Consider the following 24,162-nt stretch of genomic DNA (forward strand, 5'->3'; position numbering starts at 1 on the left):
TTCTATTCTATTCTATTCTATTCTATTCTATTCTATTCTAATTCTAATTCTATTCTGTTCCATATTCTGTTCCATATTCTGTAGTTCTGTTCTATTCCATTCTGTTCCATGTTCTGTTCTATTCTATTCTGTTCTGTTCCATATTCTATTCTGTTCTGTTTTATTCTATCTATTCTGTTCCATGTTCTATTCCATTCCATCATGTTTTGTTCTGTTCTGTTCTATTCCATTCCATTCCATATTCTATTCTATTATTTATCCATGCAGCCTTCCTTTCCTTTTCCTTGGCCCCCTCAGCCTCCTTAGCAAAACAAAAAACAACCCCCCCCACCTCCCTCCGGATTCCTTACGGAGGGGAGGTGGGGATAAGGGGAGGGGGTTCAAAGAGAGATGAGAAAGAAGCCCCCAGGAAAATTGCAGGGCCGGTCAAAGGTTCGATTACCGAAGCGGACACCTTCCAGCTCCCCACCAATGCCCCCATTTGGGGGTGGGGGTGGGTGGGGGGGTGGGGGGAAGAGTTAAAAGCGATGCTGGGCTGCAATCCCCGCCCGCAATGCTAGGGAAGGGTCACGTGGTTCGCGAAGGATTCCCCTCCCACTCCTGTCTGGGGAAGTCTGGGGAGGGGTGGCGGCGGCGTTTGGCCACATCTCGCAGGGTGGGTTGCAAGAGCCGGCCGTGCGCGCAACCCACCCACCCACCCACCCCTTCCTTGCCCGCAAACATCGCCCCGGGGAGGGAAGCCCAGCGCAAGGAGAAGAAGCCGCCGCCGCCGCCCAAAATTGCAGCCCCCCGGCTCGCAAAGAAGCGCGCAGGGCCCCCACCCCGCGGTAAGGAAGGCCCGGGGGCGCTGCGTTGCAGAAGGGCGAGATCGGGGCTGCGCTACTCTGCCCGACCACCAGAGGGCGACGGCGATCGCGTTAGGCTTAGATAATAGAGGCGATCCTCCCGCGGCGGTTTCTCTGGCTCAATAGGATAGAGTAGGGTAGAATAGAAAATTAGAATAGAATAGAACAGAGAATCGGGATAGAGAATAGAATACACGTTTTGGTTTTTCTTTGAAGACTTCTCATCCAAGAAGCTTGTCTCATAGGTGTTTTTTCAGGAGGCAATTGGACTTTTTTTCTTTTTTTTCTTTTGAAGACGTTCCACTTCTCCTTCAAGAAACTTCTTCAGATCTGACTGGATGGTGGCCAATGGAAGGATTGACATTCCTTGAAGACAGCTGGACATTTGCATCCTTTTAGAAGGTCGTTGAGGCCACTTGGAGGTTTATCTGTATCCTGGGGCCACCCGAGTGGCACTCCTGGTTCCTGAGGTCTGCAATTCCACCCCCCTCCCGGAAATCCATTCCTACTCCCACACCATTCCAAGGATGTTCACCCCAGATAGTGTAGCTAAAAGTCCGTAGCGATTCTCAGTCCTCGAGATCATGGTTGTCCTAAAGGTGGTTTGTTTGTTTTTTTCAGGAGGCAGCTGGATTTTCTGGTTTTTTTCTTTTGAAGATTGAAGCTTCAAATCCAAGAAGCTTCTTCCACTAGGCTAGCTGACCCGGCTAAGGATTGTCCCCCACAACCCCAGGTTGTTTGGTTGGCTGCCTTTGGAGTGAGCGAGATGCTCTCCGAATGAGGGAGAAAAGCCGCTGCCCACAGAGGACATAGCAAAGCTTCCTCCCTCTCTGCCTCGGAGTCCAACTTGGGCTCCACCTTAGAATTAGGAAAGCGCCTGGGTTTTATCCGGCTCTCCTCCAGAAGAAGAAGCCCTGTTGCCTGGGCTCATCCATGCTGCTCCGCTCGGATGAATCCAGATAGCTTTGGAGACCCAGGGAATCTTTGGCTCCCTTTCGCAAGTGCCCCCGAGGAGTGTCGGCGTCAGAAAATGAGCACAAATGAAGCTCCAGACTGCTTCCACGGCATCCTAGCCGGAAGCCCCAGGGGATTCTGGGGAGGAACCAGGGTCAAGATCCCGGAAGAAGAAGAAGAAAAAGGTGCCCTCACTTGGGATGTCCAGCGCTTCAGGGACTTTGAGTACCGGGAGGCCCAGGGGCCGCGAGAGCTTTGCAGCAGACTCCACCAGCTTTGTCACCAATGGCTGAAACCAGAAAGGAACACAAAGGCTCAAATGCTAGACCTGGTACTCTTGGAGCAGTTCCTGGCTGTCCTGCCTGCAGAGGTGGAGAGCTGGGTGCGGGAGTGTGGAGCAGAGACCAGTTCCCAGGCGGTGGCCCTGGCGGAAGGCTTCCTCCTGAGCCAGGCGGAGGAGCAGAAGGAGCAGGAAGAACTTCAGGTGAGAGATCTACAGATTGGCTGGAAGGGTAGCAACAAGGGAAAACGATTAGGCTGTTGGTTTGAGCTCGAAGGTTGGCTATTTGGTGACAAGCGTTTCGTCACCATTCGAGGAGACGTCGTCGGTGCATTTTGTGCAAAGAAGCACAGTTCAAAGTGCACCGACGATGTCTCCTCAAATGGTGACGACACGTTTGCAACCCAGTCGCCCAACTTGGAACTCAAACCAACAGCCTAACTACCAACTGGAATGGAATTCACTAATATTCACTACTGAATATTCACTAATATTCTAGTATTTTACTAATATTCTACTAATATTGAAACACATTTCAGGGAAAGCAATACCAAATGGACAACACCTTCCTCGACCTTAGGAGAGGAGGAAATGTTTTGTGATGACCCAGGGTGGGATACAAAAGCAACAAAGTCACAAAAATAGGTGAAGTCCCTTTAATTCCTTCAACTTGGCCTCCAAGATCAAATTATTGACTGGAGAAAAAACTCCCCCTCGAACAGTTGCGGAAAAAAAATACATATAAATTATAAATAGAAAAAAACAACACAACCCACACTGAAGCAATTAATGAGACAAGGCAAGATAAGGGCTTGAAGACGTCCACTGATATCGAAATATACACACTGGGAAGGACACCGGAATTCAAATAAGAACTGACAGACTTTGCTTCCAGCACTGGCCCATGTGCATTTTGTCCTTTTAAACTGTCCTCCCAGCTGCAGCCCATGAAGGGGATCAGGGCCCTTTCCTCCCCCCCCCTCGTAAACCATACCATTCACGTTTCTCTCTTATCCACTCCTCCCTGCATGCCTAGGATGAAGAGGGGATGGGCCTTTTCCTCTGACTGCCCAGCCGGCCTATGTCCTTCCACAACCTCTGGAGCCACACTCCCACTTCCTGTCAGCTGTTCCTCCTCTCCCTCGGAATCAGATTCTAACAGGGTCGTTACATGTTTCTTCTCCTTTCCCCCTTCTGGTCTTGGTGGGCTTCAGAATTTCAGATGGAGAGATTCCCTTCCCCCCCGTCACATTGGCTTTTTACTTTTGTCGACAGTTACAGGGAAAGGGAACCTTTGTGGAGGTGACAAGCCATGAACTCTCCAGTCCCCCAGAAGAGCTGGTTTTGGGTGGGAACTTTCAGGAGACGCAAAGTGGAGAGATTTTACCAGGTAAGAAGGAACATTTCCTCTGAAGACAAGTCCCAGCTTTTATTTTTCGTTCTTGTTTCATGGCAATGCCGGGGAGATATTTCTTCCATCTTGAATAATAACTACCATATATACTCAAGTATAAGTCAACCCGAATATAAGCCGAGGCACCTAATTTTGCCAAAAAAACCTGGGAAAACTTATTGACTTGAGTATAAGCCGAGTTTTTCAGCACATTTTTTGTTTTTCTTTATTTAACTGTTTTTAGGAGGGGTGGGGAAGACCCACCGTCATGTGACGTGCAATGAAAACGCCCTGGCTCTAGGCTCAGAAAACAACACGAGCCGAGGTGGCTTCGTTTCCTCAGCCCTAGCTGCTTTCAGTCCGCTCGGGAGGAGGAGGGGAGGAGGAGGTGGTGGCAGCGGCTCGCGATCTCAACACGAGCCGCTGCCACCACCTCCTCCTCCCCTCCTCCCGAGCGGACTGAAAGCAGCTAGGGCTGAGGAAACAGCCACCTCGGCTCGCGTTGTTTTCTGAGCCTAGAGCCAGGGCGTTTCATTGCACAGCACATGACGGTGGGTCTCCCCCAAAAAACCAGTTAAATAAAGAAAAACAATATATCCTCATGCAAGAACTTTTCTGCTTCCGATTACCCCCATGCTTACAAGTTGCAAAGGAAACACGGAAGCAGGAAGCGGCTGCCCAGCTCCGGAGCTCCACACCATTTGTTTTTTTTTCAGAGGGAATCTGACTCGAGTATAAGCCGAGGGGTTTTTTTTCAGCACAAAAAATGTGCTGAAAAACTCGGCTTATACTCGAGTATATACGGTATATGGTTAAGATGATGCTCCATCTTTTCCTAGAATGTATTCTTGCTTTAAAAGTCTATTTTTCCCCCCGCATTTTCTCCCTCACAGGAAGCAGAACCATGTCTCAGTTTTGTGATGGAAGAGAAAAAACAACCGAACCTCCAGCTCAGGTACTGAAAGGATCAGACTCAATTGAGCCTAGCTCATAAAATTCGAAGTATCTTAGAAATATGGAGTTGGAAACCCCGCCCGAGATCAGCCGTCTGTCCTACTGTATTGTACAAGAAAACCAACAAAACCATCCTTAAGAGTGATCCTCTATCCGACACCCTTGTTTCCCCTCGTTCTTCTTTCCTTCAGACTGGACATCCCAAGTACCTTCAGCCCTTTCTCCAGGCCTGTCAAACTGGCAGCCCATGAGCCGAATACAGCCCACGTAGGCCACAGCCACCCCCACCTCCACCAAGGCAAAAAACATCGCGCTACGTCACAATCCAGCCCGTGACGTGATCGGGTTTGACACCCCTGTCCTAAAGCCTGTCCTATAATTCTTGACTCACCTGTGTTGCCCTCCCTTGAACCTGCTATTACCTGTCAAGTCCTTCTGACGACGTGCCTTGAAATGTTGCCAAAATAAAAGAGAAAATACTAACAGATGGACTCCTAAGAGAGAGGTTCGTAGGGAAAGTCATACAGGTAATCCTTGACTTACAACCATTAATGGAGCTTGCCCATTAATGGTCGTAAGTCGTGACAAAAGTAAACCCTTGTGACTGATCCATTTTTATCACCTTTTTATTGCTATGGTTATATGGTTAAATGTTCCAGTTATTGAGCAAATCAATTGTTTGCTACTGGGCCGGTTTTGTTGAAAAAGAGAAGTTAATTCCATTGGCTACTTTGGGTCAGTCGTGTTTTTTCCTGGACTGCTCTACCTTATAAGGTTGGAAACGGGTGGGATTCAAATTTTTTATCAACTGGTTCTGTGGGCGTGGTTTAGTTGGTGGGCGTGGCTTGGTGATCATGTGACTGGGTGGACGTGGCTTGGTCATGTTATTGGCTGGGCGTGGCCAACTCAATTTCACTCACATCGAGGCATGCATCTCCTCGCCTGGCCTCTCGTGACTGTGAGGATGCTGCAACAGTCGTAAGTGTGAAAAATAAGTCACTTTTGTCAGTGCCATTATAACTTTGAATAGTCCCTCCACACAAGCAAAGTACCAGCAAAGGAGGGGAAAAAAAAACTCCAGAGAAGTTCCTGAGACAGGAAGTCTAGTCCTGCCAAGAATGTAATAAGGGTTAACAGAGAGGCAGTTTCTGTAAGCGACACGAGAATGCTTGCTTCCTGCCTTCCTTACAGGATTAGGCCAGTAATTTCTTCTAACAACTGGTTCTCCGAACTGCTTAACAACCGGTTCTAGCGAATAGGTGCGAACTGGTAGAATCCCACCCCTGGTTGGAAAGGACTCCTGACTGAAAGGCAAAGTATAAATCTAATATTACAGTATTGATGGCAGCTTGTTAAACCCTGGATGCGATTTCCTTGTTCCATGACATTGTTTAATATTGGGTAGCGTGTAAGCCCTCGGGGAACTCCTCAGACCATTGACTAAAGATCAGACAGGAGCTCCCCAACATTTTTACTTCTTTTTTTTTTTTGAAAACAATTTTATTGGTTTTTTTAAAAACAAACAAAACCAACAAAGCATAAAAACATCAGCTCTCTTCCATACATATATACAAGCAGTGTGTCAGTTGGTTCATCAGTTTTGTGCATTCATTTTGTAGTCTCAATTACAGCTATATTACATAATAACTCATATTATCAAACTAAACTTATATATCCTCATATCATTATTAAAAAAATCATTTGACTATGATTTTATTCATTCATACTTTATGAGATAACTATAATTTAGGTAGTTTATTCTATAGCAAATCATATAATCATACCAAATCTATCCTAAAAAACACTTTATAGATATGATGTCAAATAACAAAAGAAAAAGAAAAAACAAAGATATTCCTTATTATCTAACATTCTAAATATTCTATTTTTGTACTTTATCATCCAACCATTGATAGAAAAGGTCCCAAATTTTATAAAATTGTTTATCCTCTTGCTCTCTAATTTCAAATGTCAATCTACTCATCTCAGCACATTTTTACTTCTCTGAGTGAGTATTGGAGGCCCTGAATTGTGGTGCTTGCAAAGCCCACTTGCCCATTGATCCAGAAAGACGGTGCGGTTCCTTTCATTAAATGGTGTCGAAAGTGTTATAAAATTGGTTGAATTGCTAAAAAGCCATGGATTCTGTCCATTCTCTCCTGTTACCCCATGCAGAAAATGCCCATTGGTTACTTCTTAGAAATCCTTCCTGACTTGTCTATAACTAAAGTCTTCTTTCAGGGTTCCGTCTCTTTTGAGGAGGTGGCTGTGTGTTTCACTGAAGAAGAGTGGGATCTTCTAGATTCCAACCAGAGGGCTCTCCATGAAGAAGTCATGCTGGAGAATGCTAGGAGTGTGGCCTCTCTGGGTAAGGGAGCATCTGGGTTCTGGGTTCAGACGAAGTGTGTTTGTGGGGTGGGAATATTTTCTAGTTAGATGTAATTATTCTCTCTTATTTTCTCCAAGAACTGCCCAAACCAGTCTCCTGGCTGGAAGGACAAGATCCATTCTTCTGGAATTCTGAAGGTGAGAGATCAGCAGGAATCTACTCCAAGTATCCTGAAGAACTTTTCAGGTGGTGTTTAAGAAAAATGGACATTTGAAAGAGCCACATTTTGCCTGATGAGTCTGCCTGTTCTTCTCAAAGGCATTAATTTCGTGGCACATCGATGGCACAAGGGCTGATCTTCTGATAGAGATGTTTCTCTGATATACTTTGCTGGTTGTGGGAATGATTTTGGTTTTTGTTTTAAAGCTCCCTTAACCTTGATAGATCTCCAAAGCAGTCTCCCCCAATTTTATGGACACAAAAATGGAGAGAGATTTTTTTTCATGGACCTGAGGGAGGCATGGTTTCATGTGTTACCTGCAACCCGCAGTTGGGGCTTTGGTTTGCATGGCCTAGTTTCTGGCATGGTGCTTGGTTGTGGAGGGGGGCTGCTCTAAAGCAGTGGTCCCCAACCATTTTTGTACCATGGACTGGTACAATCCACAGACCGATCCACGGACCGGTACCGGCATCAGCACGCACAACCAAGGCAAGGCGAGCCGAGTGACCGGCCAGCCAGCCGTCCCCCGCTTCTCTCCACCACCTTCAACTCCTCCTTTGTACCTTCTCGCGGTCGATGGGCTTTTCGGGCTCTTTCTTAATCTCCTCCTGAGTAACGTGAGACTCCACCGCCATCAGGACAGCTCTTCGTTCGAAGCCGCCCCCCGCTCTTCGACAAAACTAAGGCGTGAGGATTCCTTCAGCACCCAAACGCCGCTTTCCAACCGATGACCGACAAGCTCACCCGGAAGCACTTTCTCAAGTGCCATCGAAACAAGATGGCAGCATCCAAGCAAAATAGGCGGCCCGGTACAAAATGATCCACGGACCGGTACCGGTCTAGGGCCCGGTGGTTGGGAACCACTGCTCTAAAGGGTCCACTTGGCATATTTCTTTTCTGGGGATTCATGGATCCCAATATCTGTCCTCCTGTTCCTTCCTCTTTCTGTTATGCAAACTATGAGGTGATCCTGCAGTGCCATGCTTTGGGCTGGCAGTTCTGCCACATGCTTGTTCTGGTTTCATGTGGTTAAAAGAGATTTGTCTGTCCAAGAATAGCTCAAAAGGCTGACTAGTGTCCCACTGGAGGGCAAGTGCTTGAAAAGTAATAGCTTTAAACTGAGATCCTCTTGGAGAAAGAGGCCAACTCAGTTTTACAGGCAACCTGGGGAGAACGGGACTCCTTACCTCCAAATTAATTAATTACAACATATATTATTTGACCCAGATGTCTGAATTCAGTTGTGGTCTATTCTGCATCTAAAGTCTGCTGAATAGAAGCTAGTAAAATGGAGATCGCGATAGCACTTATATACTGCTTCACAGTGCTTTACATCAGGGGTCCCCAACCACCGGTCCCCAGACCGGTACCGGTCCGTGGATCATTTTTTTACCGGGCCGCAAAGCTTGGGCGCCGCCATCTTGTTTCAACAGCGCTTCCGGGTTTTCAGTTGCTTCCAGGTTTTGGGTTGGAAAGTGCTTCCGGGTTTTCAGTTGGAAAGTGGCGTTTGGGTGCTCGCGCCTTAGTTTCGTCGAAGTGGGGTGGGTGCAGTTTCGAATGAAGAGCCGTCCCAATGGCGGTGGAGTCTCACGTTACTCAGGTACCGGTCCGTGGAAGAATAAATAATCGTGAAACCAGTCCCTGGTTCGAAAAAGGTTGGGGGCCACTGCTTAACAGCCCTCTCCAAGCAATTTAGTCAGCGTATTGCCCCCAACCATCTGGGTCCTGGTTTTACTGACCTTGGAAGGATGAATCCATCTTGAGCTAGTGAGATGTTCTTGCACTGAGCTATTTGTCTTACAAAACTAATTCACGGTAAATCCTTATCAGTTATCTTACTGGGCTGTTGATGAGTGTATTTGTGTTTGGAACTGACGTGGAATCCACTTTGCGCTCTGCTGCAACAGCTTATTCTCACGCAATATGGATTTGCAATCACCTTGGCCTATTTATTTATTTTTTGCCAGCCATCCTTCTAACTGGGCAAATGGCTGGAAGGAAACCTTTTTCCAATTGGCCCTTCCTTTTATTGCAGATTATTTTCCCCATCTCCGGGCCGCACACATTTCCTCATTAAGTCATATTTTGAAAAACGATACATGTGTCATTTCTAAAAATTGGGAAATACGCATCTGTACTAAAATCAAGTGAAAATTGGACCTAAAAATATTTCTGAACTGGCAGCATATTAAAAAAAATTACCCCACGTTTCGGGGCATAGGAGATAAAACTACTTAGGCCCCACACGTTGGAATGGATTTGCCCCTGGAAACATGGAAGGCCTCACAACTCTTAGTTCTGACGTTATTCAATTTCAGTTGGCTTTTGGTTCATGATGTGATTGTGAATGCAGTAATCCCTGGCTATACTCCATTTATGCAATTCTTTATTGTTGTGCGCTGCCCAAAAGCTATATGTTTGTATAGGATACAAATACTAAATGAGGAAACACTTAGAAAAGCTATAGGGAGTGTAGATATGCAGAAATATAGATGCAACTAAGAAGATCCTTCTCTAACAATATTTTCCATTTTTGCTTTAAATTTCTATTTTTCTCTCTCTCCAGCAGGCAACGGGCAAAAAAACAGGAAGTGCACGGAGCCCCCTCTGAAGTACTTTAGTCAAAATTTGCTTTCCAGTTCATACACAGGGGAGAAACCCTACAAATGCTTCGAATGTGGGAAGAGCTTTATTATGAGCAGCCACCTGCTTTCTCACCAGAGGACTCACTCGGGGAAAAAGTCGTATAAGTGCTTGGAGTGCGGAAAGAGCTTCACCCAGAACTTCAGCCTGACAGTCCATCAAAGAACTCACACTGGGGAAAAACCCTACGAATGCGTGGACTGCGGGAAGTGCTTCAGCCGCAGCCAACATCTCATTCAGCACAGAAGCATCCACACAGGGGAGAAACCATTTCAATGCACCGACTGTGGGAAGTGCTTCAGCCGCAGCCAGCATCTCGCTCAACATCGAAGTATCCACACCGGAGAGAAACCATATAAATGCACGGAGTGTGGAAGGCGCTTCAGCAATAGCGGAAGTCTAAATACCCACCAGAGAACTCACACAGGGGAGAAACCCTACAAATGCCTCGAGTGTGGGAAGAGCTTCAGCAAGAGCAGTAACCTTACAGCCCATAAGCGGATCCATACGGGGGAGAAGCCCTATCAATGCTTGGAGTGCGGGAAGAGCTTCAGTAAAAGGGGGAACCTTTATAAACACCAGACGATCCACACAGGAGAAAAACCTTACACCTGCATGGAATGCGGAAAAAGTTTCCGGATGAGTGGAAACTTTTATAAGCATCAGAGAATCCACACAGGAGAGAAACCCTATGAATGCCTGGAGTGTAGGAAACGCTTCGCCCTCAGGCACCAGTTGACTTCACATCAAAGAACTCATGCTGAGGAAAACCCATTTCGATGCTTAGTGTGCGGCAAGGACTTTAAGTATAGCGAGCAACTTACTCAGCACGAAACCACCCACATGGCATCCAGCCAAAATAGAGACGTGGTTGGAGAAACTTCAGCTCCCTTTGAGAGCTCCTATTTCTCTTTATATCCTGACAATAGTTTAATCTCCTTTATTTGGTCGGGAAACCGGTGATTATTGTCTCTTTTGGTATCTGTGGAGGAGTTTGTGAATAATCTGAACCAAGAGACATAATGGAGAAACCGAGTCATTGTAGTCCTCTCTCCTGGCAACATCTGGATAGAAACTGATGCGCTTTGATGAATTATGATAAGACTTCCTGATGCTCATTTTCAAAATCCTCTGAAGCCTGCTCAAGATCCATCCAAAATCTCTTCCGACGATGCCAAACAGGTGGCTGGTAATTGGCAGACTTGTTCAAATGACTTCCTTTTGGTGGAAGGAAAAGAATCTAAAATATATTCTTGTTCTTGCAACTTTCACCAACAACCATCTAAGATTTTCTTCCAGATGTGGAAGGTTTTATTATCTACTTCTAGGATTGAAAACCCTTTGGGAGAGGCTTACTCATGAGCTGTTCTTAATCTGACACCAGATAATATGTCAATCATTGAATTGGATCATATAATAATGTCAATGCACTTTTTTCTGATCTCTTAACTGGACCTTTCAGCCAATTAATCTTTGAAAGTTTTCAAAAGTTACTTAAGACTCGTAACAGGTTTATTGTAGTCTTCTGTAGTGATATCAATCTTTTTTATGGCGTTTTCTGGAATTGCAGGTGTATAATTTATCCTTTTCCTCGATTGTGGTTTCTTTTTAGACAAGTATTTTATTGCAGCACTGAAGTAATTTTGCCACTTTTCTGTGTTTAGTAGAGACTGTAGATAAAGAGGTGCAAAAAATTGTTGTTAATGTCACAGAAATAAGGATTTTTAAAACTTTTTTTCATCCTCTGGCTGTGTTCTCACAATACCTACAGCCTTCTGGTATTTTTAAATTTAGAGGCCGGATGACTCCAAGACAGTTTTGGGAGACTAACACTTTAAATTAGACAACAAGAAAGATTGTGTATGCCCAGACAAGCCATACCACATGGACCTCAAAAATGCAAATGAGAAACCTAAATGTATTTTCTTGCTGTCTGAAGGTCCCAAACTGTATGTTTGTAATAATAGATGACTGGGTCTGCATAATCACAGCCAATTCAGCCATTCCCCCAACTGCTACAAAGAAAGGAGGCTTCTTCCTGCCTGACTTCCTTTTTTTATCCAAACGAAATAATTTTTTGAAAGGAAAAAAAAAATCATATTGCTTGATGCAGGATAGAACTGCCATGGACAAATTCAGGGAGCTTCTCTGCCTCCTGCCCATATCTCCTTGGGTTAATTTACATCACCCACCTGCGCTGCTGAAGATGTGTATGAAAATCGAAAGGGATATAGAGACAGCATTCCTAGAGAAGGCCCAGTTTTGCAGCATCTCTAAGACTTTGCTTTGAGTTTAGAAATTTTAGTAATCTCCAGCGTGGAAGATTCTACCCTGCTTGGTTGGATGGAGTTAGTTTAATCTCGTGATGTGCTAAATAAAATGTTTTGGTCTAGAAACAAAATAGGTTTCATTTTGAATGCCAGCTGAAACACAACTCTAGTTAAAAGATGTTCATGATGAATTTAAGAGTTGAAAACCCACAGAAATCAGGGAAGATGAAGGAAGGAAGATCATATGAGATACATTGTGCTGAGAACTGCTCATGGGAGAGAGAATAAGATGAGGGCAGCCTCGCTGCATTCAGCATAAAACATGGCTCTAGGAGCCCTTGAATTCTGTCTCAGACCAAACCTAGAACCACCAATGATGTTTTTTTTTTAAATAAAGTTTTATTTGGGTTTTCATACATACAAAATACAAGTAAAACATCTTTTTTGAAAATAGCATGGTCCCGGGTTGAACTTCTTTATCCAGACACAAAACTCAATTTCAGGCTCCTTTTTGTGTTCTATTCCATATCTTATACTATTCTACATTTTCTATATAGTTTTTCCCCTCTTTTAATTTATTCAATTTTATTTTATCTCATCTCAATTCAAATCATTATATTTATACTTTTGTCTGTTCTGTTTCAATTTCATATTATCTTTTCTCATTAAACAAATTTTCTCCTGTAGTTACTAATTGGAGTATGACCCTTTATATCTTTTAATTACATCCATTCAACTCCTGTTTAAACTTCAATATGTACCTTAAGGTTCCTTCAATACAATACATAATACATAACTTCCAATCAAATTCTGCTCGGTACATTCTTATAATACACACTATATTCTTTTTTTAAAAAGATTATAAATATGTGTAATTATAAACCTTCATTCCATTCCAATTCAGTTCTATCATTAATAGTCATTAAAATCTTAACATCTTTAACAGTTCTTTTCAATTAAATATCATACTTAAAGACACATATAATCTCCATAATTAATTTTTCCCTTATTTCTCTTCACATGTTTTGTAAATAATTAAATATTCATGTTGTTACATTTATTTATTGACAAGCATTCCACTGAATTATGATAGCTATTTTATCAAACATTTTAATCATATATTGTTTCATATTTTCTAAAATTATTTCTGTTTCTAATATAACCATACTATCTTATGTACCTTTGCAGAATCCCTTTTTCCATTAAATTTTCGCCCATTATCTCTAAATAGGCCCTGTTTCTCTATATTTTGTTTCTGTCCTTTATAACTTCTTTTCCTTTCTTTCTTCCCTCTCATCTTCTCCCTCCCCTTTTTTTTGGAAGTCTTGTTGAGATTTTGCTGTAAGTTCTTTTTAATTCAGGCAGTCTCCTCCCTTCCAGATCCTGCCCTTTTATTCTTTTTCTCTCCTGTTTTCAAAAGCTTTTGATTATCCAAAAATCTTTATTATCCCTTTGACTTTTTATTTTCAGCATTAAATGCCTATTAATGTCAAAGTGGATTTTTTTTCCAATTTCTTGCTTAAGTCTCTTAGCTGTCAGTATAGGAAAAGGAGAAAAAAAAACCAAATCTTTTCCCTTTTCTCTCTCCTTCGCAGCTTAAAAATCTTCTTAGGGAACAATGTTATTGTTTTTTTAATAGTTTCAATTCCAGGGTACCTTATTTGTTGCTTTTGCTGTTTGACCCGGTCAACCAAAACTTTCTCTTCTTATCTTCCTCCGGCACATTCTTTTCCGGTCGAGTTCTTCTTTGTGGTGGCCATTTCTGACCACCGCTACAACCGCCTTCAGGAAAGGGAGTAATGGGCAGCTGGGGAGGAGAGATGTGGCTCCCCTGCAGGCAGTCTCCCCCTTCCTCACCACCTCTACGGGGTGGCTTAGCCCCGAAACAAGCCGGCTCGGGGCGCTCCAACAGCGAGCACGGATCAAAGCCTCGCAGAGACAAAGTTTCGGTCTGTCGCTAAAGAAGCTCAAACTGGAAGTCTAATGATGTTTGTTGAACCATAGCCAACACAATATAGTTTAGCAGAAGTTGGAGAATTTTGGCTTCCAAACCAAATACATTTTCTGTTTTATGTCAGTCCTTAAAGTGTATGTTGTAGAGATGGACTAGAGCTTCTCTCCTTAAATTTTTCTTTGATTTTATCACTGTCCTATGATGAATTGTTATGCCTTTTTTTTCAATGGGAGTTCGTAAAGAATACATTCTTGTTTTTTTTGTTCTTAATATTTATAGTAATTATTTATGGTAGCTTCCTTTGTAATAAAAAGTTGAAAGGACTGTAGTTGCCTTCAAAATGTTTACAAATGTTAGCTAAGTTAAAAACGGGGAAGGGTCAACTGATACAGCCTTTTTCAAAGAGATGTTTCATTCTTCCAATGGGAAATAAATTTTACTAAATGTCAAGGCAAGGATGTATTTATTGGAAGCAAGACAGAGATGAGGCTATTTTAATTTGATCTGTTGATCAAGATTTACCCAATGAAGTAGAGTTGTTGTTTGATAATCCAGTTTTTAATTGGAAAAGTAGAAAGAAAGAGAAACACTGAGTGGAAAGAAGTACTGGAAGGAAACTAATCAAGGAGAGAAGCAACCTAGAATTAAGAAGAAATTTCCAGACAGTTAGAACAATTAACCAGTGGAACGACTTGCCTTCAGAAGTTGTGAATTCTCCATCACTGGAAGTTTTTAAGAAGAGATTGGACAGCCATTCGTCTGAAATGGTATAGGGTTTCCTACCTAAGTAGGAGGTTGGACTACTAGAAGACCACCAAAGTCCCTTCCAACTCCTACTCTATTCTATTCTACTCTATTCTACTCAACCAACAGCAAAATGAATGGACTTTATTACAACAATGAATGCATCTTTGAGATAGCTAAAAGGCCAAGTTAAAGACATCTTCCTGGAGAAAATCCATGTAGTCAAAAGTCAACATAGATTTGGTGGCACGTAATTAACTTTTGATTGGTAAATCAACTCAGAATATATGTGGTCTTGCTCCAAGTGTTTCAAGCAAGTAGATATTTGGTTTTAATATCTCTGTACTGTGAACGTTGACCATATTATAATCAGATTCAATTCCAATTTTTCAATCCTTAAACACTCCATCTAAGTCACCCAAACTCTTTTCTAGCTCTATAAAACATTAAAACTTTTCCAGATTTAATGTGTATGAATATGTTTCTTCAGTAAAGTGAGCTACGCTTGTTATGTTTAGTATGGTGTTTTTATTTGTGTTACTGTTACACGTTAACATGCGTGATACATTTTATAAATTCTCCCAAAAGTTCATTTAAATCAGGGATTAACTCAAAATTCCACCGAAGCACAATTTGTGTATTATGGTATTATGGTGAAAATTTTTCTAGACTATTTCCCACTGAATTCATGAGCAGTACAGTAGATTTTGTTTTTCCCTCCAAAATGGAGTGTACATAATGATGAAAAAAACCTTTTTATAGAAATAAAATGATTAGAAAAGAGCAAAAGCGCTGACTTGTATACTGCTTCGTAAGAGAGAGATATCTGCAGATGTTAGGAATTTTAAATCTATAAAGCCTCCAGTGGCCAAATGTGACCTGTACTGTAAATTATACATTATTGTTGGCAAAGGGGTCAGAAGAATCTTTATAGTTTGATGAGGTTTTAATTTGGAAATGCCCATCTGTGATATCCTTTGTCCTGCAAGATCTATAGGAAACTGCAGCAAAATGATTTAGGGTGTCAGAAAGGTCTCTTGCCATACACAGGGAAGAGGAAAACCAATTTGATGGGAAGGAAACTTCAGCAGATCTCAGGGAAGTGATGTGGGATATTTTTGGGTTCTCCCAAGACAGAGATCAAAAGTGACCCAGATTCAATAGACTCAAAAGCCCTAAAACCCGGTCATTTGATTGGGTTTTTGTATCTCCTGGGAGAAGCTTATTTTAATAAAGGAAAGCTTAGCAATGAAACTGTAAATTACAAAATGCCTTCAACTCATTCAGAAATTAATAAGACTTTTTTTTTTTACTATAGGCCTTATCTACACTAAATTCCTTAAAATCCAATTTCACTGTAAAATGTATTTTCATAACCTTTCCATTCGATATCGAAAATATTTGCTTGGGGCAGACTTCTCTAATTCTGTCATCTTAATGCTCACGTGTCTCAATGGTCACTCTTTTTCCCACCGATCATAGCTTTTAAAAATCTTTTTCAGTTTCTGTTTTTTTTTAGTTTTGTTCAGTTTAATATTATCTTTCTTCACCTTTTCTGCCAGGTTCTTCCCAACTCTCGACTGCCTCTGAGGGAAAGTTTTCCCTCAGGCTGGTTCTGAGGGAAGCCAAAAAGTGCTTCGCCCTCTCGTTTCCTCAGCTGTTGCCTCTGTCCCGGCTGCCTCTCCGGGATTTAATTTAATTTCCATTCTTTTCTTGAATCTGGACTTCGGGTCGCTTCCTTAAGCCTTTTTCTCAGGGGCCGGTACAGGTCACCAACGGCCAATGCAGCTTTTTTCCCGCTTTCTGCCCAACGGTTCTGCTTGATTGGCAGCTGGGTCGTCCTGACGACGGGGACGGGCCAAGAAGGGAGAAGGACGGAGAGGCGGCTTAGAATCTGCTGCCTCTGTCTGCCTGTCTTTTCACAGGTGACTATAGTCTACAGGGCTAGAATACAATAACAGAGTTAGAAGGGACCTTGGAGGTCTTCTAGTCCAACCCACTGCTCAAGCAGGAAATCCTACACCATTTCGGACAAGTGTCTGTCCAAATTCTTCTTAAAAATTTCCAGTGTTGGGGGCATTTACACCTTTTGGTGGTAAGCTGTTCCACCGGCTAATTGTTCTGTCAGGAAATTTCTCCTTAGTTCCAGGTTGCTTCTCTCCTTGAATAGTCTCCATCCATTGCTTCTCGTCTGCCTTCTGGTGCTAAATGTGTCAAAAGTGCTTTTTCAAGGGGCAACTGGACTTTCTGGTAAAATTGTGAAATTAATCTGTCTTATTCTTTCATTGATAAGAACCAGAAAGTCCAGTTGCCTGTTGGAAAAGCACCTTTGGGATAACAGAAGGAAGGAAGGAAGGAAGGAAGGAAGGAAGGAAGGAAGGAAGGAAGGAAAGGAAGGAAGGAAGGAAGGAAGGAAGGAAGGAAGGAAGGAAGGAAGGAAGGAAGGAAAAGAAAATGAGATGGAATGAGAGAATGAAAGAAAAAGAGGAAAAAGAAAGAAAAGAAAAAGACAGAAGGAAAGAAAGAAAAGAAAAAGAGAAAGAAGGAAAGAGGAAAGAGGGGAAGAAAGGGGAAACAGAGAAAGAAAGGAAAGAGAAAGAAAGGAAAAGAAAGAGAGGAAGGAAGGAAAGGAAAGCAAGCAAGCCACTCTGGGGCTACGAAAATGGCATGGATGCTCCTACGAAGTCAACAAGAGTTGAGTTTGATTTGCAAGAGGTCTTCCATACTTGTATGAGGTACATTTGAAGACCAAGCTGTTGGGTTGATGAGCCTTTCAGCATATAATTTTTCAATAGCATATCTAGACAATCATGTCCTGATTATTTCTGCTCCATTTATTTATTTATTTATTTATTTTATTTACTTGTCAATTGTTTACAAGATAATAAGTATAAGTGTATACATAGTTATGAATACATGAAATGGGTACATATAAAAAAATAAAAGAAAAATAAAAGAAACAATAGGACAGGGATGGTAGGCACGTTGGTGCGCTTATGCACGCCCCCTACAAACCTCTTAAGAAAGGGGTGAGGTCAATAGTAGACAGTCTAAGGTTAAAGTTTTTGGGGTTTGGCGAAGAAACTACAGAGTCGGGTACAGTATTCCAGACATTGACCACTCTGTTGCTGAAGTCGTATTTCCTGCAATCAAGCTTGGTGCGGTTAACCTTGAGTTTGTATCTGTTGTGTGCTCTTATGTTGTTATGGTTGAAGCTGAAGTATTCATTGACAGGTAGGACATTGCAATGTATGATTTTATATACCATGCTTAAATCAGACCGAAGACGGCGTAATTCAAGGTTTTCTAGTTCTAGAATTTCAAGTCTGGTGGCATAAGGTATTCTACAACGAGTAGAGGAGTGGAGAACTCTTCTTGTGAAATATTTCTGGACTTTCTCAATTGTGCTAATATCAGATACGTAATGTGGGTTCCAGACTGATGAGCTGTATTCGAGTATTGGTCTAGCAAATGTTTTGTATGCTCTAGTTAGTAGTGTGATATTACCAGAGAAAAAGCTACGTAAGATTAGGTTAACAACTCTTAATTTTTGGCTATGTAGTTGCAGTGGGCTCTAGCACTTAGATCATTAGAGTTGAGTATTCCAAGGTCCTTTACAGAGCTTGGATCATCAACAAGATCTTGACTATTCAGCTTGTATTTTATTTTCGGATTTTTTTTGCCAATATGTAAGACAGAGCATTTATTTGTTGAGATTTGAAGTTGCCATTTGTTTGACCATTCTGATACACAGTCAAGATCTTTTTGAAGGATAGCAGTATTGTCTGTGGTATTGAACAGCTTTACATCATCAGCGAAAAGAACGCAGTTGCTCTTAATATGATCACAGAGGTCATTTATGTAGAGTATGAAGAGAGTTGGTCCTAGAACACTGCCTTGGGGGACACCACTATTGACAGGTACAGAATTTGATAGGACGCTCCCAATTTTGACCATTTGTTGTCTGTTTGACAGGAATGCTTCTATCCAGTTATGCAGTTGTCCAGAGATACCATAGGATTTTATTTTTAGGAGTAGTTTGTCATGTACCACTGAATCAAAGGCTTTACAGAAGTCTATGTAGATTGCATCTATTGTTTTGCCCTGATCAAGTTGTGTAGTCCATATGTTTTTGCAGTGTAAGAGTTGCAGATTACAGGATAGTTTTTTTCTGCCCATAATCTTTCTGCCCATAATTTACGCCCATAATCTATCTGCCTTTGAATTGGCAGGAAGGTTGATCCAGCCACACACCAAATGTACGTCCAAGTTTAATCACGGCAATAAGATTATTATATCCTGTGCTCCAGCAAAAGATGAGGAAGGATTTCACCAGAGGAGGCTCTTCACTCTGGCATTGCAGGCTGCGGATTTCCCATCAATTTCCTCTTCTTCAGGAGTCTCCAGATGTATCTCCACATAGACCCATCTATGTTGGGGGGTTTAATCCTCTTGTGTGCAATGTTAGCCATTGTCCCTGCCGTTCCCTGATTCTTATTCAGTGCACAGAATGGTCTTTTTTAAATTTCACCTTGGCAGATAAGACCCACAGTTACTGTTTCCTCTCTTTACGTCATCACTCAAAGGGAGAGAGAGAGAGAGGGAGGGAGGGAGGGAGGGAGGGAGGGAGGAGAGAGAGAGAGAGAGAGAGAGAGAGAGAGAGAGAAGTAAAACTCTAGCAAGGATCCTCACTCTTCCCCCACCCCAATCTATTCCAATTTCTGATGGTGGCTCTGCCGAGGGTGCCCCCTGGTGGCATTTTCTTGCAGCACCTGCAAGAATTCAGGCAGGGAATAGAATTATGGACATTGGGGAATGTTGGGTGAAAAATGGAATTAATACAAAAGCAACCCTCCCACTCCAAGTCTTGCTGTTTGGCCTCATCATGTAGAGGGCATTCCTGAGAAGGATGAATTAAAAGCATTAAGAAAATATGCCAGAAATGTATACTCTCAGCTGGGTCACCCAAGGCACAAAAGAATAGAATAGAATAGAATAGAATAGAATAGAGTAGAGTAGAGTAGAGTAGAGTAGAGTAGAGTAGAGTAGAGTAGAGTAGAATAGAATTCTTTATTGGCCAAGTATGGTTGGACACACAAGGAATTTGTCTTGGTGCAAATGCTCTCAGTGTACATAAAAGAAAAGATACATTGTCAATCATAAGGTACACCACTTAATGACAGTCATAGGGTGCAGTAAGCAATCAAATCATACTAATCACTATAAATCGTAAGGATACAAGCAACAAAGTTACAGTCACAAGTGGGAGGGGATGGGTGATAAGGAGTGATGAGAAGATTAACAGTAATAGTAGTGCAGACTTTGTAATAGGGAATGCTCAGGGATAGCTGCCTCTATTAGGCAGAAGTGATACCGGTAAAGACATCCATTCCTACTATGCAGGAGAAGGCCAGGATAATAAAGATCACCACAGGTTAGACAGCCAATTCGTCTGAAATGGTATACAGTCTTTTACTTGTGTGGCTGTTGGACTGGAAGACCTCCGATGTCCCTTCCAACTCCATTATTCTGTTCTAGTTATTCTTTCTAAGACCATATATATCCATCGCGTCAAGCCCAAAGGAAGTACGGAATGGTGTAGGACTATGATGGCGAACCTATGCCACACAGAGCCATCTTTACCGACACGTGAGCCGTCGCCCCAGCTCAGTTCCACTGCGCATGCACGCCCGCCTCCCGCCAGCCAGCTGATTTTCGGGGATCTGCTGTGCGTATGCAGGGAGCAGGGCGCATGCCGGGACATGTTCTCATGTGCAGGGGGCGGGGAATGCAGGGGTTGCACGTGCATGTACAGGGGCGTGGGGGTCATGCATGCATTGCGTTATGGGTGCAGGCATGCGCCACTTTCAGCACCCAAGACAAAAAGGTTAGCTATCACTGGTATAGCATCTCCTGCCAAGGGTAGCGCATTGGACGGCAAAAGCTCCGAGGTTCTTTTCAATCCAACTATTCTATGTTCTATATTACAAGCCATGACACTCTATTGGGGGCACAAGTTGGATTTGGGGAAAGAGCATTGATGCATTTGATTATTGCTATTGGAGAAGACCTTTGAAAATCATGTGGGCCTCTAGCTAAACAAAGAACACAGAATAATACAGTTGGAAAGGACCTTGTAGGTCATCTAGTCCAACCCCCCGCCCAAGCAGGAGACCCTGCACCATTTCTGACAGATGGCAGTCCAATCTCTTCTTGAAAGTCTCAAGTGATGAGGGCAACTTAACATTTGAAATTAGAGAACAAGAAGATAAACAGTTTTATAAGATATGGGATCTATTTTATCAATGGTTAGAAAACAAAATATGGTAATGAAATATGTAGAATTTTACAACACAAGGAGAATAGAATTACATAGAATATAATAATATAAAGAGGAGGGCAACTTTTGAGGGAAACTTCTGTTCCATTGGTTGATTGCTCTCACTGTCAGAAAATTTCTCCTTATTTCCTTTTTTTTAAAGATTTTTTTTATTTTTAGACAAACATACACAAACATAAAACCATCTTCCAATTGCTTGCATACAGTGTGTCGGTTGGTTACAAATTTTTCGTGCATCCTCTCCGTAGTCCTCGCTTACAATTATTTATATAGATTCTCATATTATCAATCAAATATATATGTATACATTATTATCATTATTAATCATTAATTCTAAGCTATTATTCCTTCATGTTTATGCGAGTATTCAAAATTTTAAATTACTTTATAATATAACAATGTTATCATCCTAAATCCATCCAATGATAGTACATCTTTATATTATTATATTCTATGTAATTCTATTCTCCTTGTGTTGTAAAATTCTACATACTTCATTACCATATTTTGTTTTCTAACCGTTGATAAAATAGATCCCATATCTTATAAAACTGTTTATCTTCTTGTTCTTTAATTTCAAATGTTAATTTACTCATTTCAGCACATTCCATTATTTTCCTAATAACTTTCTTCCTTCATTGGTATTTTCTCATTTTTCCATTTTTTAGCAAATACAATCCTAGACGCTGTTAATACAATCAAATATTTCAATTCCCTACTGTATATTTCTGGTAATATCCCCAATAAAAATAATCTCTGGTTTAAAATCTATATGTTTCTTTGTCATTTTTTCCAGCCATGTGTGGATTTTAATCTAATATCTTTTGAATCTCTCCTTGTTCAGTTTCCATCCATTATTCCTTGTCTGGCCTACAGGCATTTTAGAAAATAGCTTGACCCCCTTCCTCCTCTCTGTGGCAGCCCCTCAAATATTGGAAGACTGCTATTCTATCTCCCGTGGTCCTTCTCTTCACTAGACTAGCCAGGTCCAGTTCCTGCAACCGTTCTTCATATCTTTTACTCTCCAGTCCCCTAATCATCTTGGTTGCTCTTCTCTGTACTTTTTCTAGACTCCTTCTCAACATCTCAACCAAAACTGGATCCAGTATTTCATATTATTTTAGCCTCCAGTATTCCACAGAAGAACTAGAACTTCACATGGTAGCGATAGTACTTAGACTTATATACCGCTTCACAGTGCTTTTACAGCCCGCTCAAAGCGGTTTACAGCGGTGGCCCCCAACGATCCGAGTCCTCATTTTACCGACCTCGGAAGGATCAAAGGTTGAGTCAACCTTGAGCTGGTCAGGATCGAACTGCCGGCAGTCGGCAGAATTGGCCTGCAATAATGGATTGTAGGATAGTAATGTCTTTTCCGCTATTGCCGCACACTATTGGCTCATATTTACATGACCGTCCACTAGGACTACCAAGATCCTGCACCATGACTGGTATTGAGCCAGGTACCACCTATTGTTGCATTTGGTTTCTCTTTTATCTACATTAATTTGACTTTGGTAGACGAAATTAGATCATCTCACTTAGGCAGTTAAATTAGATATAATCTAATTTAAATTACACCATCTAAATTACATCATCATTAGATGAATTAGATCATTGAACAAACCAAAGCCAGAGTCCTCACCCCAAGGCACAAAAAAAACAGGCCGTTGTGGTTCGCCAGCAGCAGGTGCGGACGGCTGAGGTCTCGGAGAGCGAGGACTCAGATGACGGGCCTGCGTGTGATGCAGGGATGGAGCCAGGACCATCAGAGAGTGGAGTGCTGCCTTCGGAGATTGTGGAGGCCGGCAGCAGGGATGAAGAGGTCCCCGAGGAGCCTGCGCCCAGTGCGCGTGTGCATGCAGGGCTGCTTGAAGGAAAGAGTAGCTGCAGCAGCACGGGCGACTCGGGAGTAAAGCTGCAAGGTCACGGCCGCTCCCTTAAGAGAGAAAAGCCAGCGGAGAAACCGGAGTCCTTTGCAGGAAGCAAAGACGTTTTTGCACTTCAAGTCTTGTGGAAGTTTGGTCTATCCTGGTTTGTGTTTGGAGACTTTGGGTTTTGATGGTTTCTTTGCAATTTACTCTAGTGTTCTTGGCAGCCTTGCACAACCTTGGCAAGGCTTGTTCTTATCTGGGACAATTCGTTTTGACTAGAGCGTTACTGGGAATGAACAGAATTCACGGAGAAGCATTAAAAAGTTTTTTTGCTTTTATCTCTGTTTGGTGTTTGTTTGGTTCGAACGAGGCTTGGGTCAGACTACAGGCTCAAATGTTCTTACTGGGGACCCAGATCTGATACTGGGAAGGGAGGAAGGAAAGGGCCTGGTTAAGGTTAGATCCTTATGGACAAACATCTGACCGGGGTCACTAGGAGTCAAATATGACTTAATGATACGTGATCCAACAGATAATGTAGCCTCCAGAATAACTTCTTTGCCCAAGCATGCAAAAATTCTGCCAAAGTCCTGGATTTCTCATTCTCAACATTGCTACTGCCTTCCTTCCTTCCTCTCTCTTTCATCCTCCCTCTCTCTCCCTCTCTCCCTCCTTCCTTCCTTTTCTCCCTTCCTTCCTCCTTCCCCCTCCCTCCTTTCCCCCCTCCCTCCCTCCTCCTTCCTCCCTCCTCCTCCCTTATCCTTCCCTCTTTCCTCCTTCCTCTCCTTCTCCCTCCCTCCCTGTCTCTCCTCTTCCCTTCCCCCTTCCCCTCCTCCCTCTTCCTCTCCTTCCCTCCCTCTTCCTCCCTTCCTTTTCTCCCTTCCTTCCTCCCTCCTTTTCCCTCTCCTCCCACTTCCTCCCCCCCTCTCCCTTCCTTCCTTTTCTTCCTTCCTCCCCTTTCCCCTCCCTCCTTCTTCCTCCCTCCCTTCCTCCTCCTTCCTTCCTCCTCCTTCCCCCTTCCTCTCCCCTTGCTTCCTTTTCTCCCTTCTTTCCTTCCTTCCTTCCTCCCTCCCCTTCCCCCTCCCTCCTTCCCCCTCTCTTCTTCCTCCCTCCCTGTCCTCCTTCCTTCCTCCCTCCCCTTCCCCCTCCCTCCTTCCCCCCTCTCCTTCTTCCTCCCTCCCTGTCCTCCTTCCTTCCTCCCTCCCCTTCCCCCTTCCTCTCCTTCTTCCTCCCTTCCTCCATCCCTCCCTCTCCCTCCTTCCTTCCTTTTCTCCCTTCTTTCCTTCCTTCCTCCTTCCCCTCCCTCCTTTCCCCTCTCCTCTTCCTTCCCCCTCCCTCCTCCCTCTTCCTCCCTCCCTCCCT

General features: G+C 42.8%; 2 protein-coding genes across 2 annotated transcripts; both read left to right on the forward strand.

Annotated features, from left to right (window-relative positions):
* The first annotated feature begins 965 nt into the window (after positions 1–965).
* Positions 966–3,521, forward strand: LOC148126591 (zinc finger protein 24-like). Its single transcript, XM_087928456.1, has 2 exons — positions 966–2,283; positions 3,355–3,521. Exons 1-2 carry the CDS (start codon positions 1,795–1,797, stop codon positions 3,490–3,492), a joined length of 627 nt encoding a protein of 208 aa, XP_087784582.1. The 5' UTR covers positions 966–1,794; the 3' UTR covers positions 3,493–3,521.
* An 853-nt stretch (positions 3,522–4,374) lies between these two features.
* Positions 4,375–15,097, forward strand: LOC148126592 (uncharacterized). Its single transcript, XM_087928352.1, has 4 exons — positions 4,375–4,427; positions 6,668–6,794; positions 6,893–6,952; positions 9,542–15,097. The coding sequence occupies exons 1-4, from the start codon at positions 4,377–4,379 to the stop codon at positions 10,579–10,581; spliced, it is 1,278 nt and encodes a 425-aa protein (XP_087784478.1). The 5' UTR covers positions 4,375–4,376; the 3' UTR covers positions 10,582–15,097.
* Positions 15,098–24,162: the final 9,065 nt, after the last annotated feature.

The sequence above is a fragment of the Pseudonaja textilis genome, chromosome 2 (genome assembly GCF_049901715.1).
Source record: "Pseudonaja textilis isolate UNSWEBS1 chromosome 2, rPseTex1.2, whole genome shotgun sequence".
NCBI classification, from domain to species: Eukaryota; Metazoa; Chordata; class Lepidosauria; order Squamata; family Elapidae; genus Pseudonaja; species Pseudonaja textilis.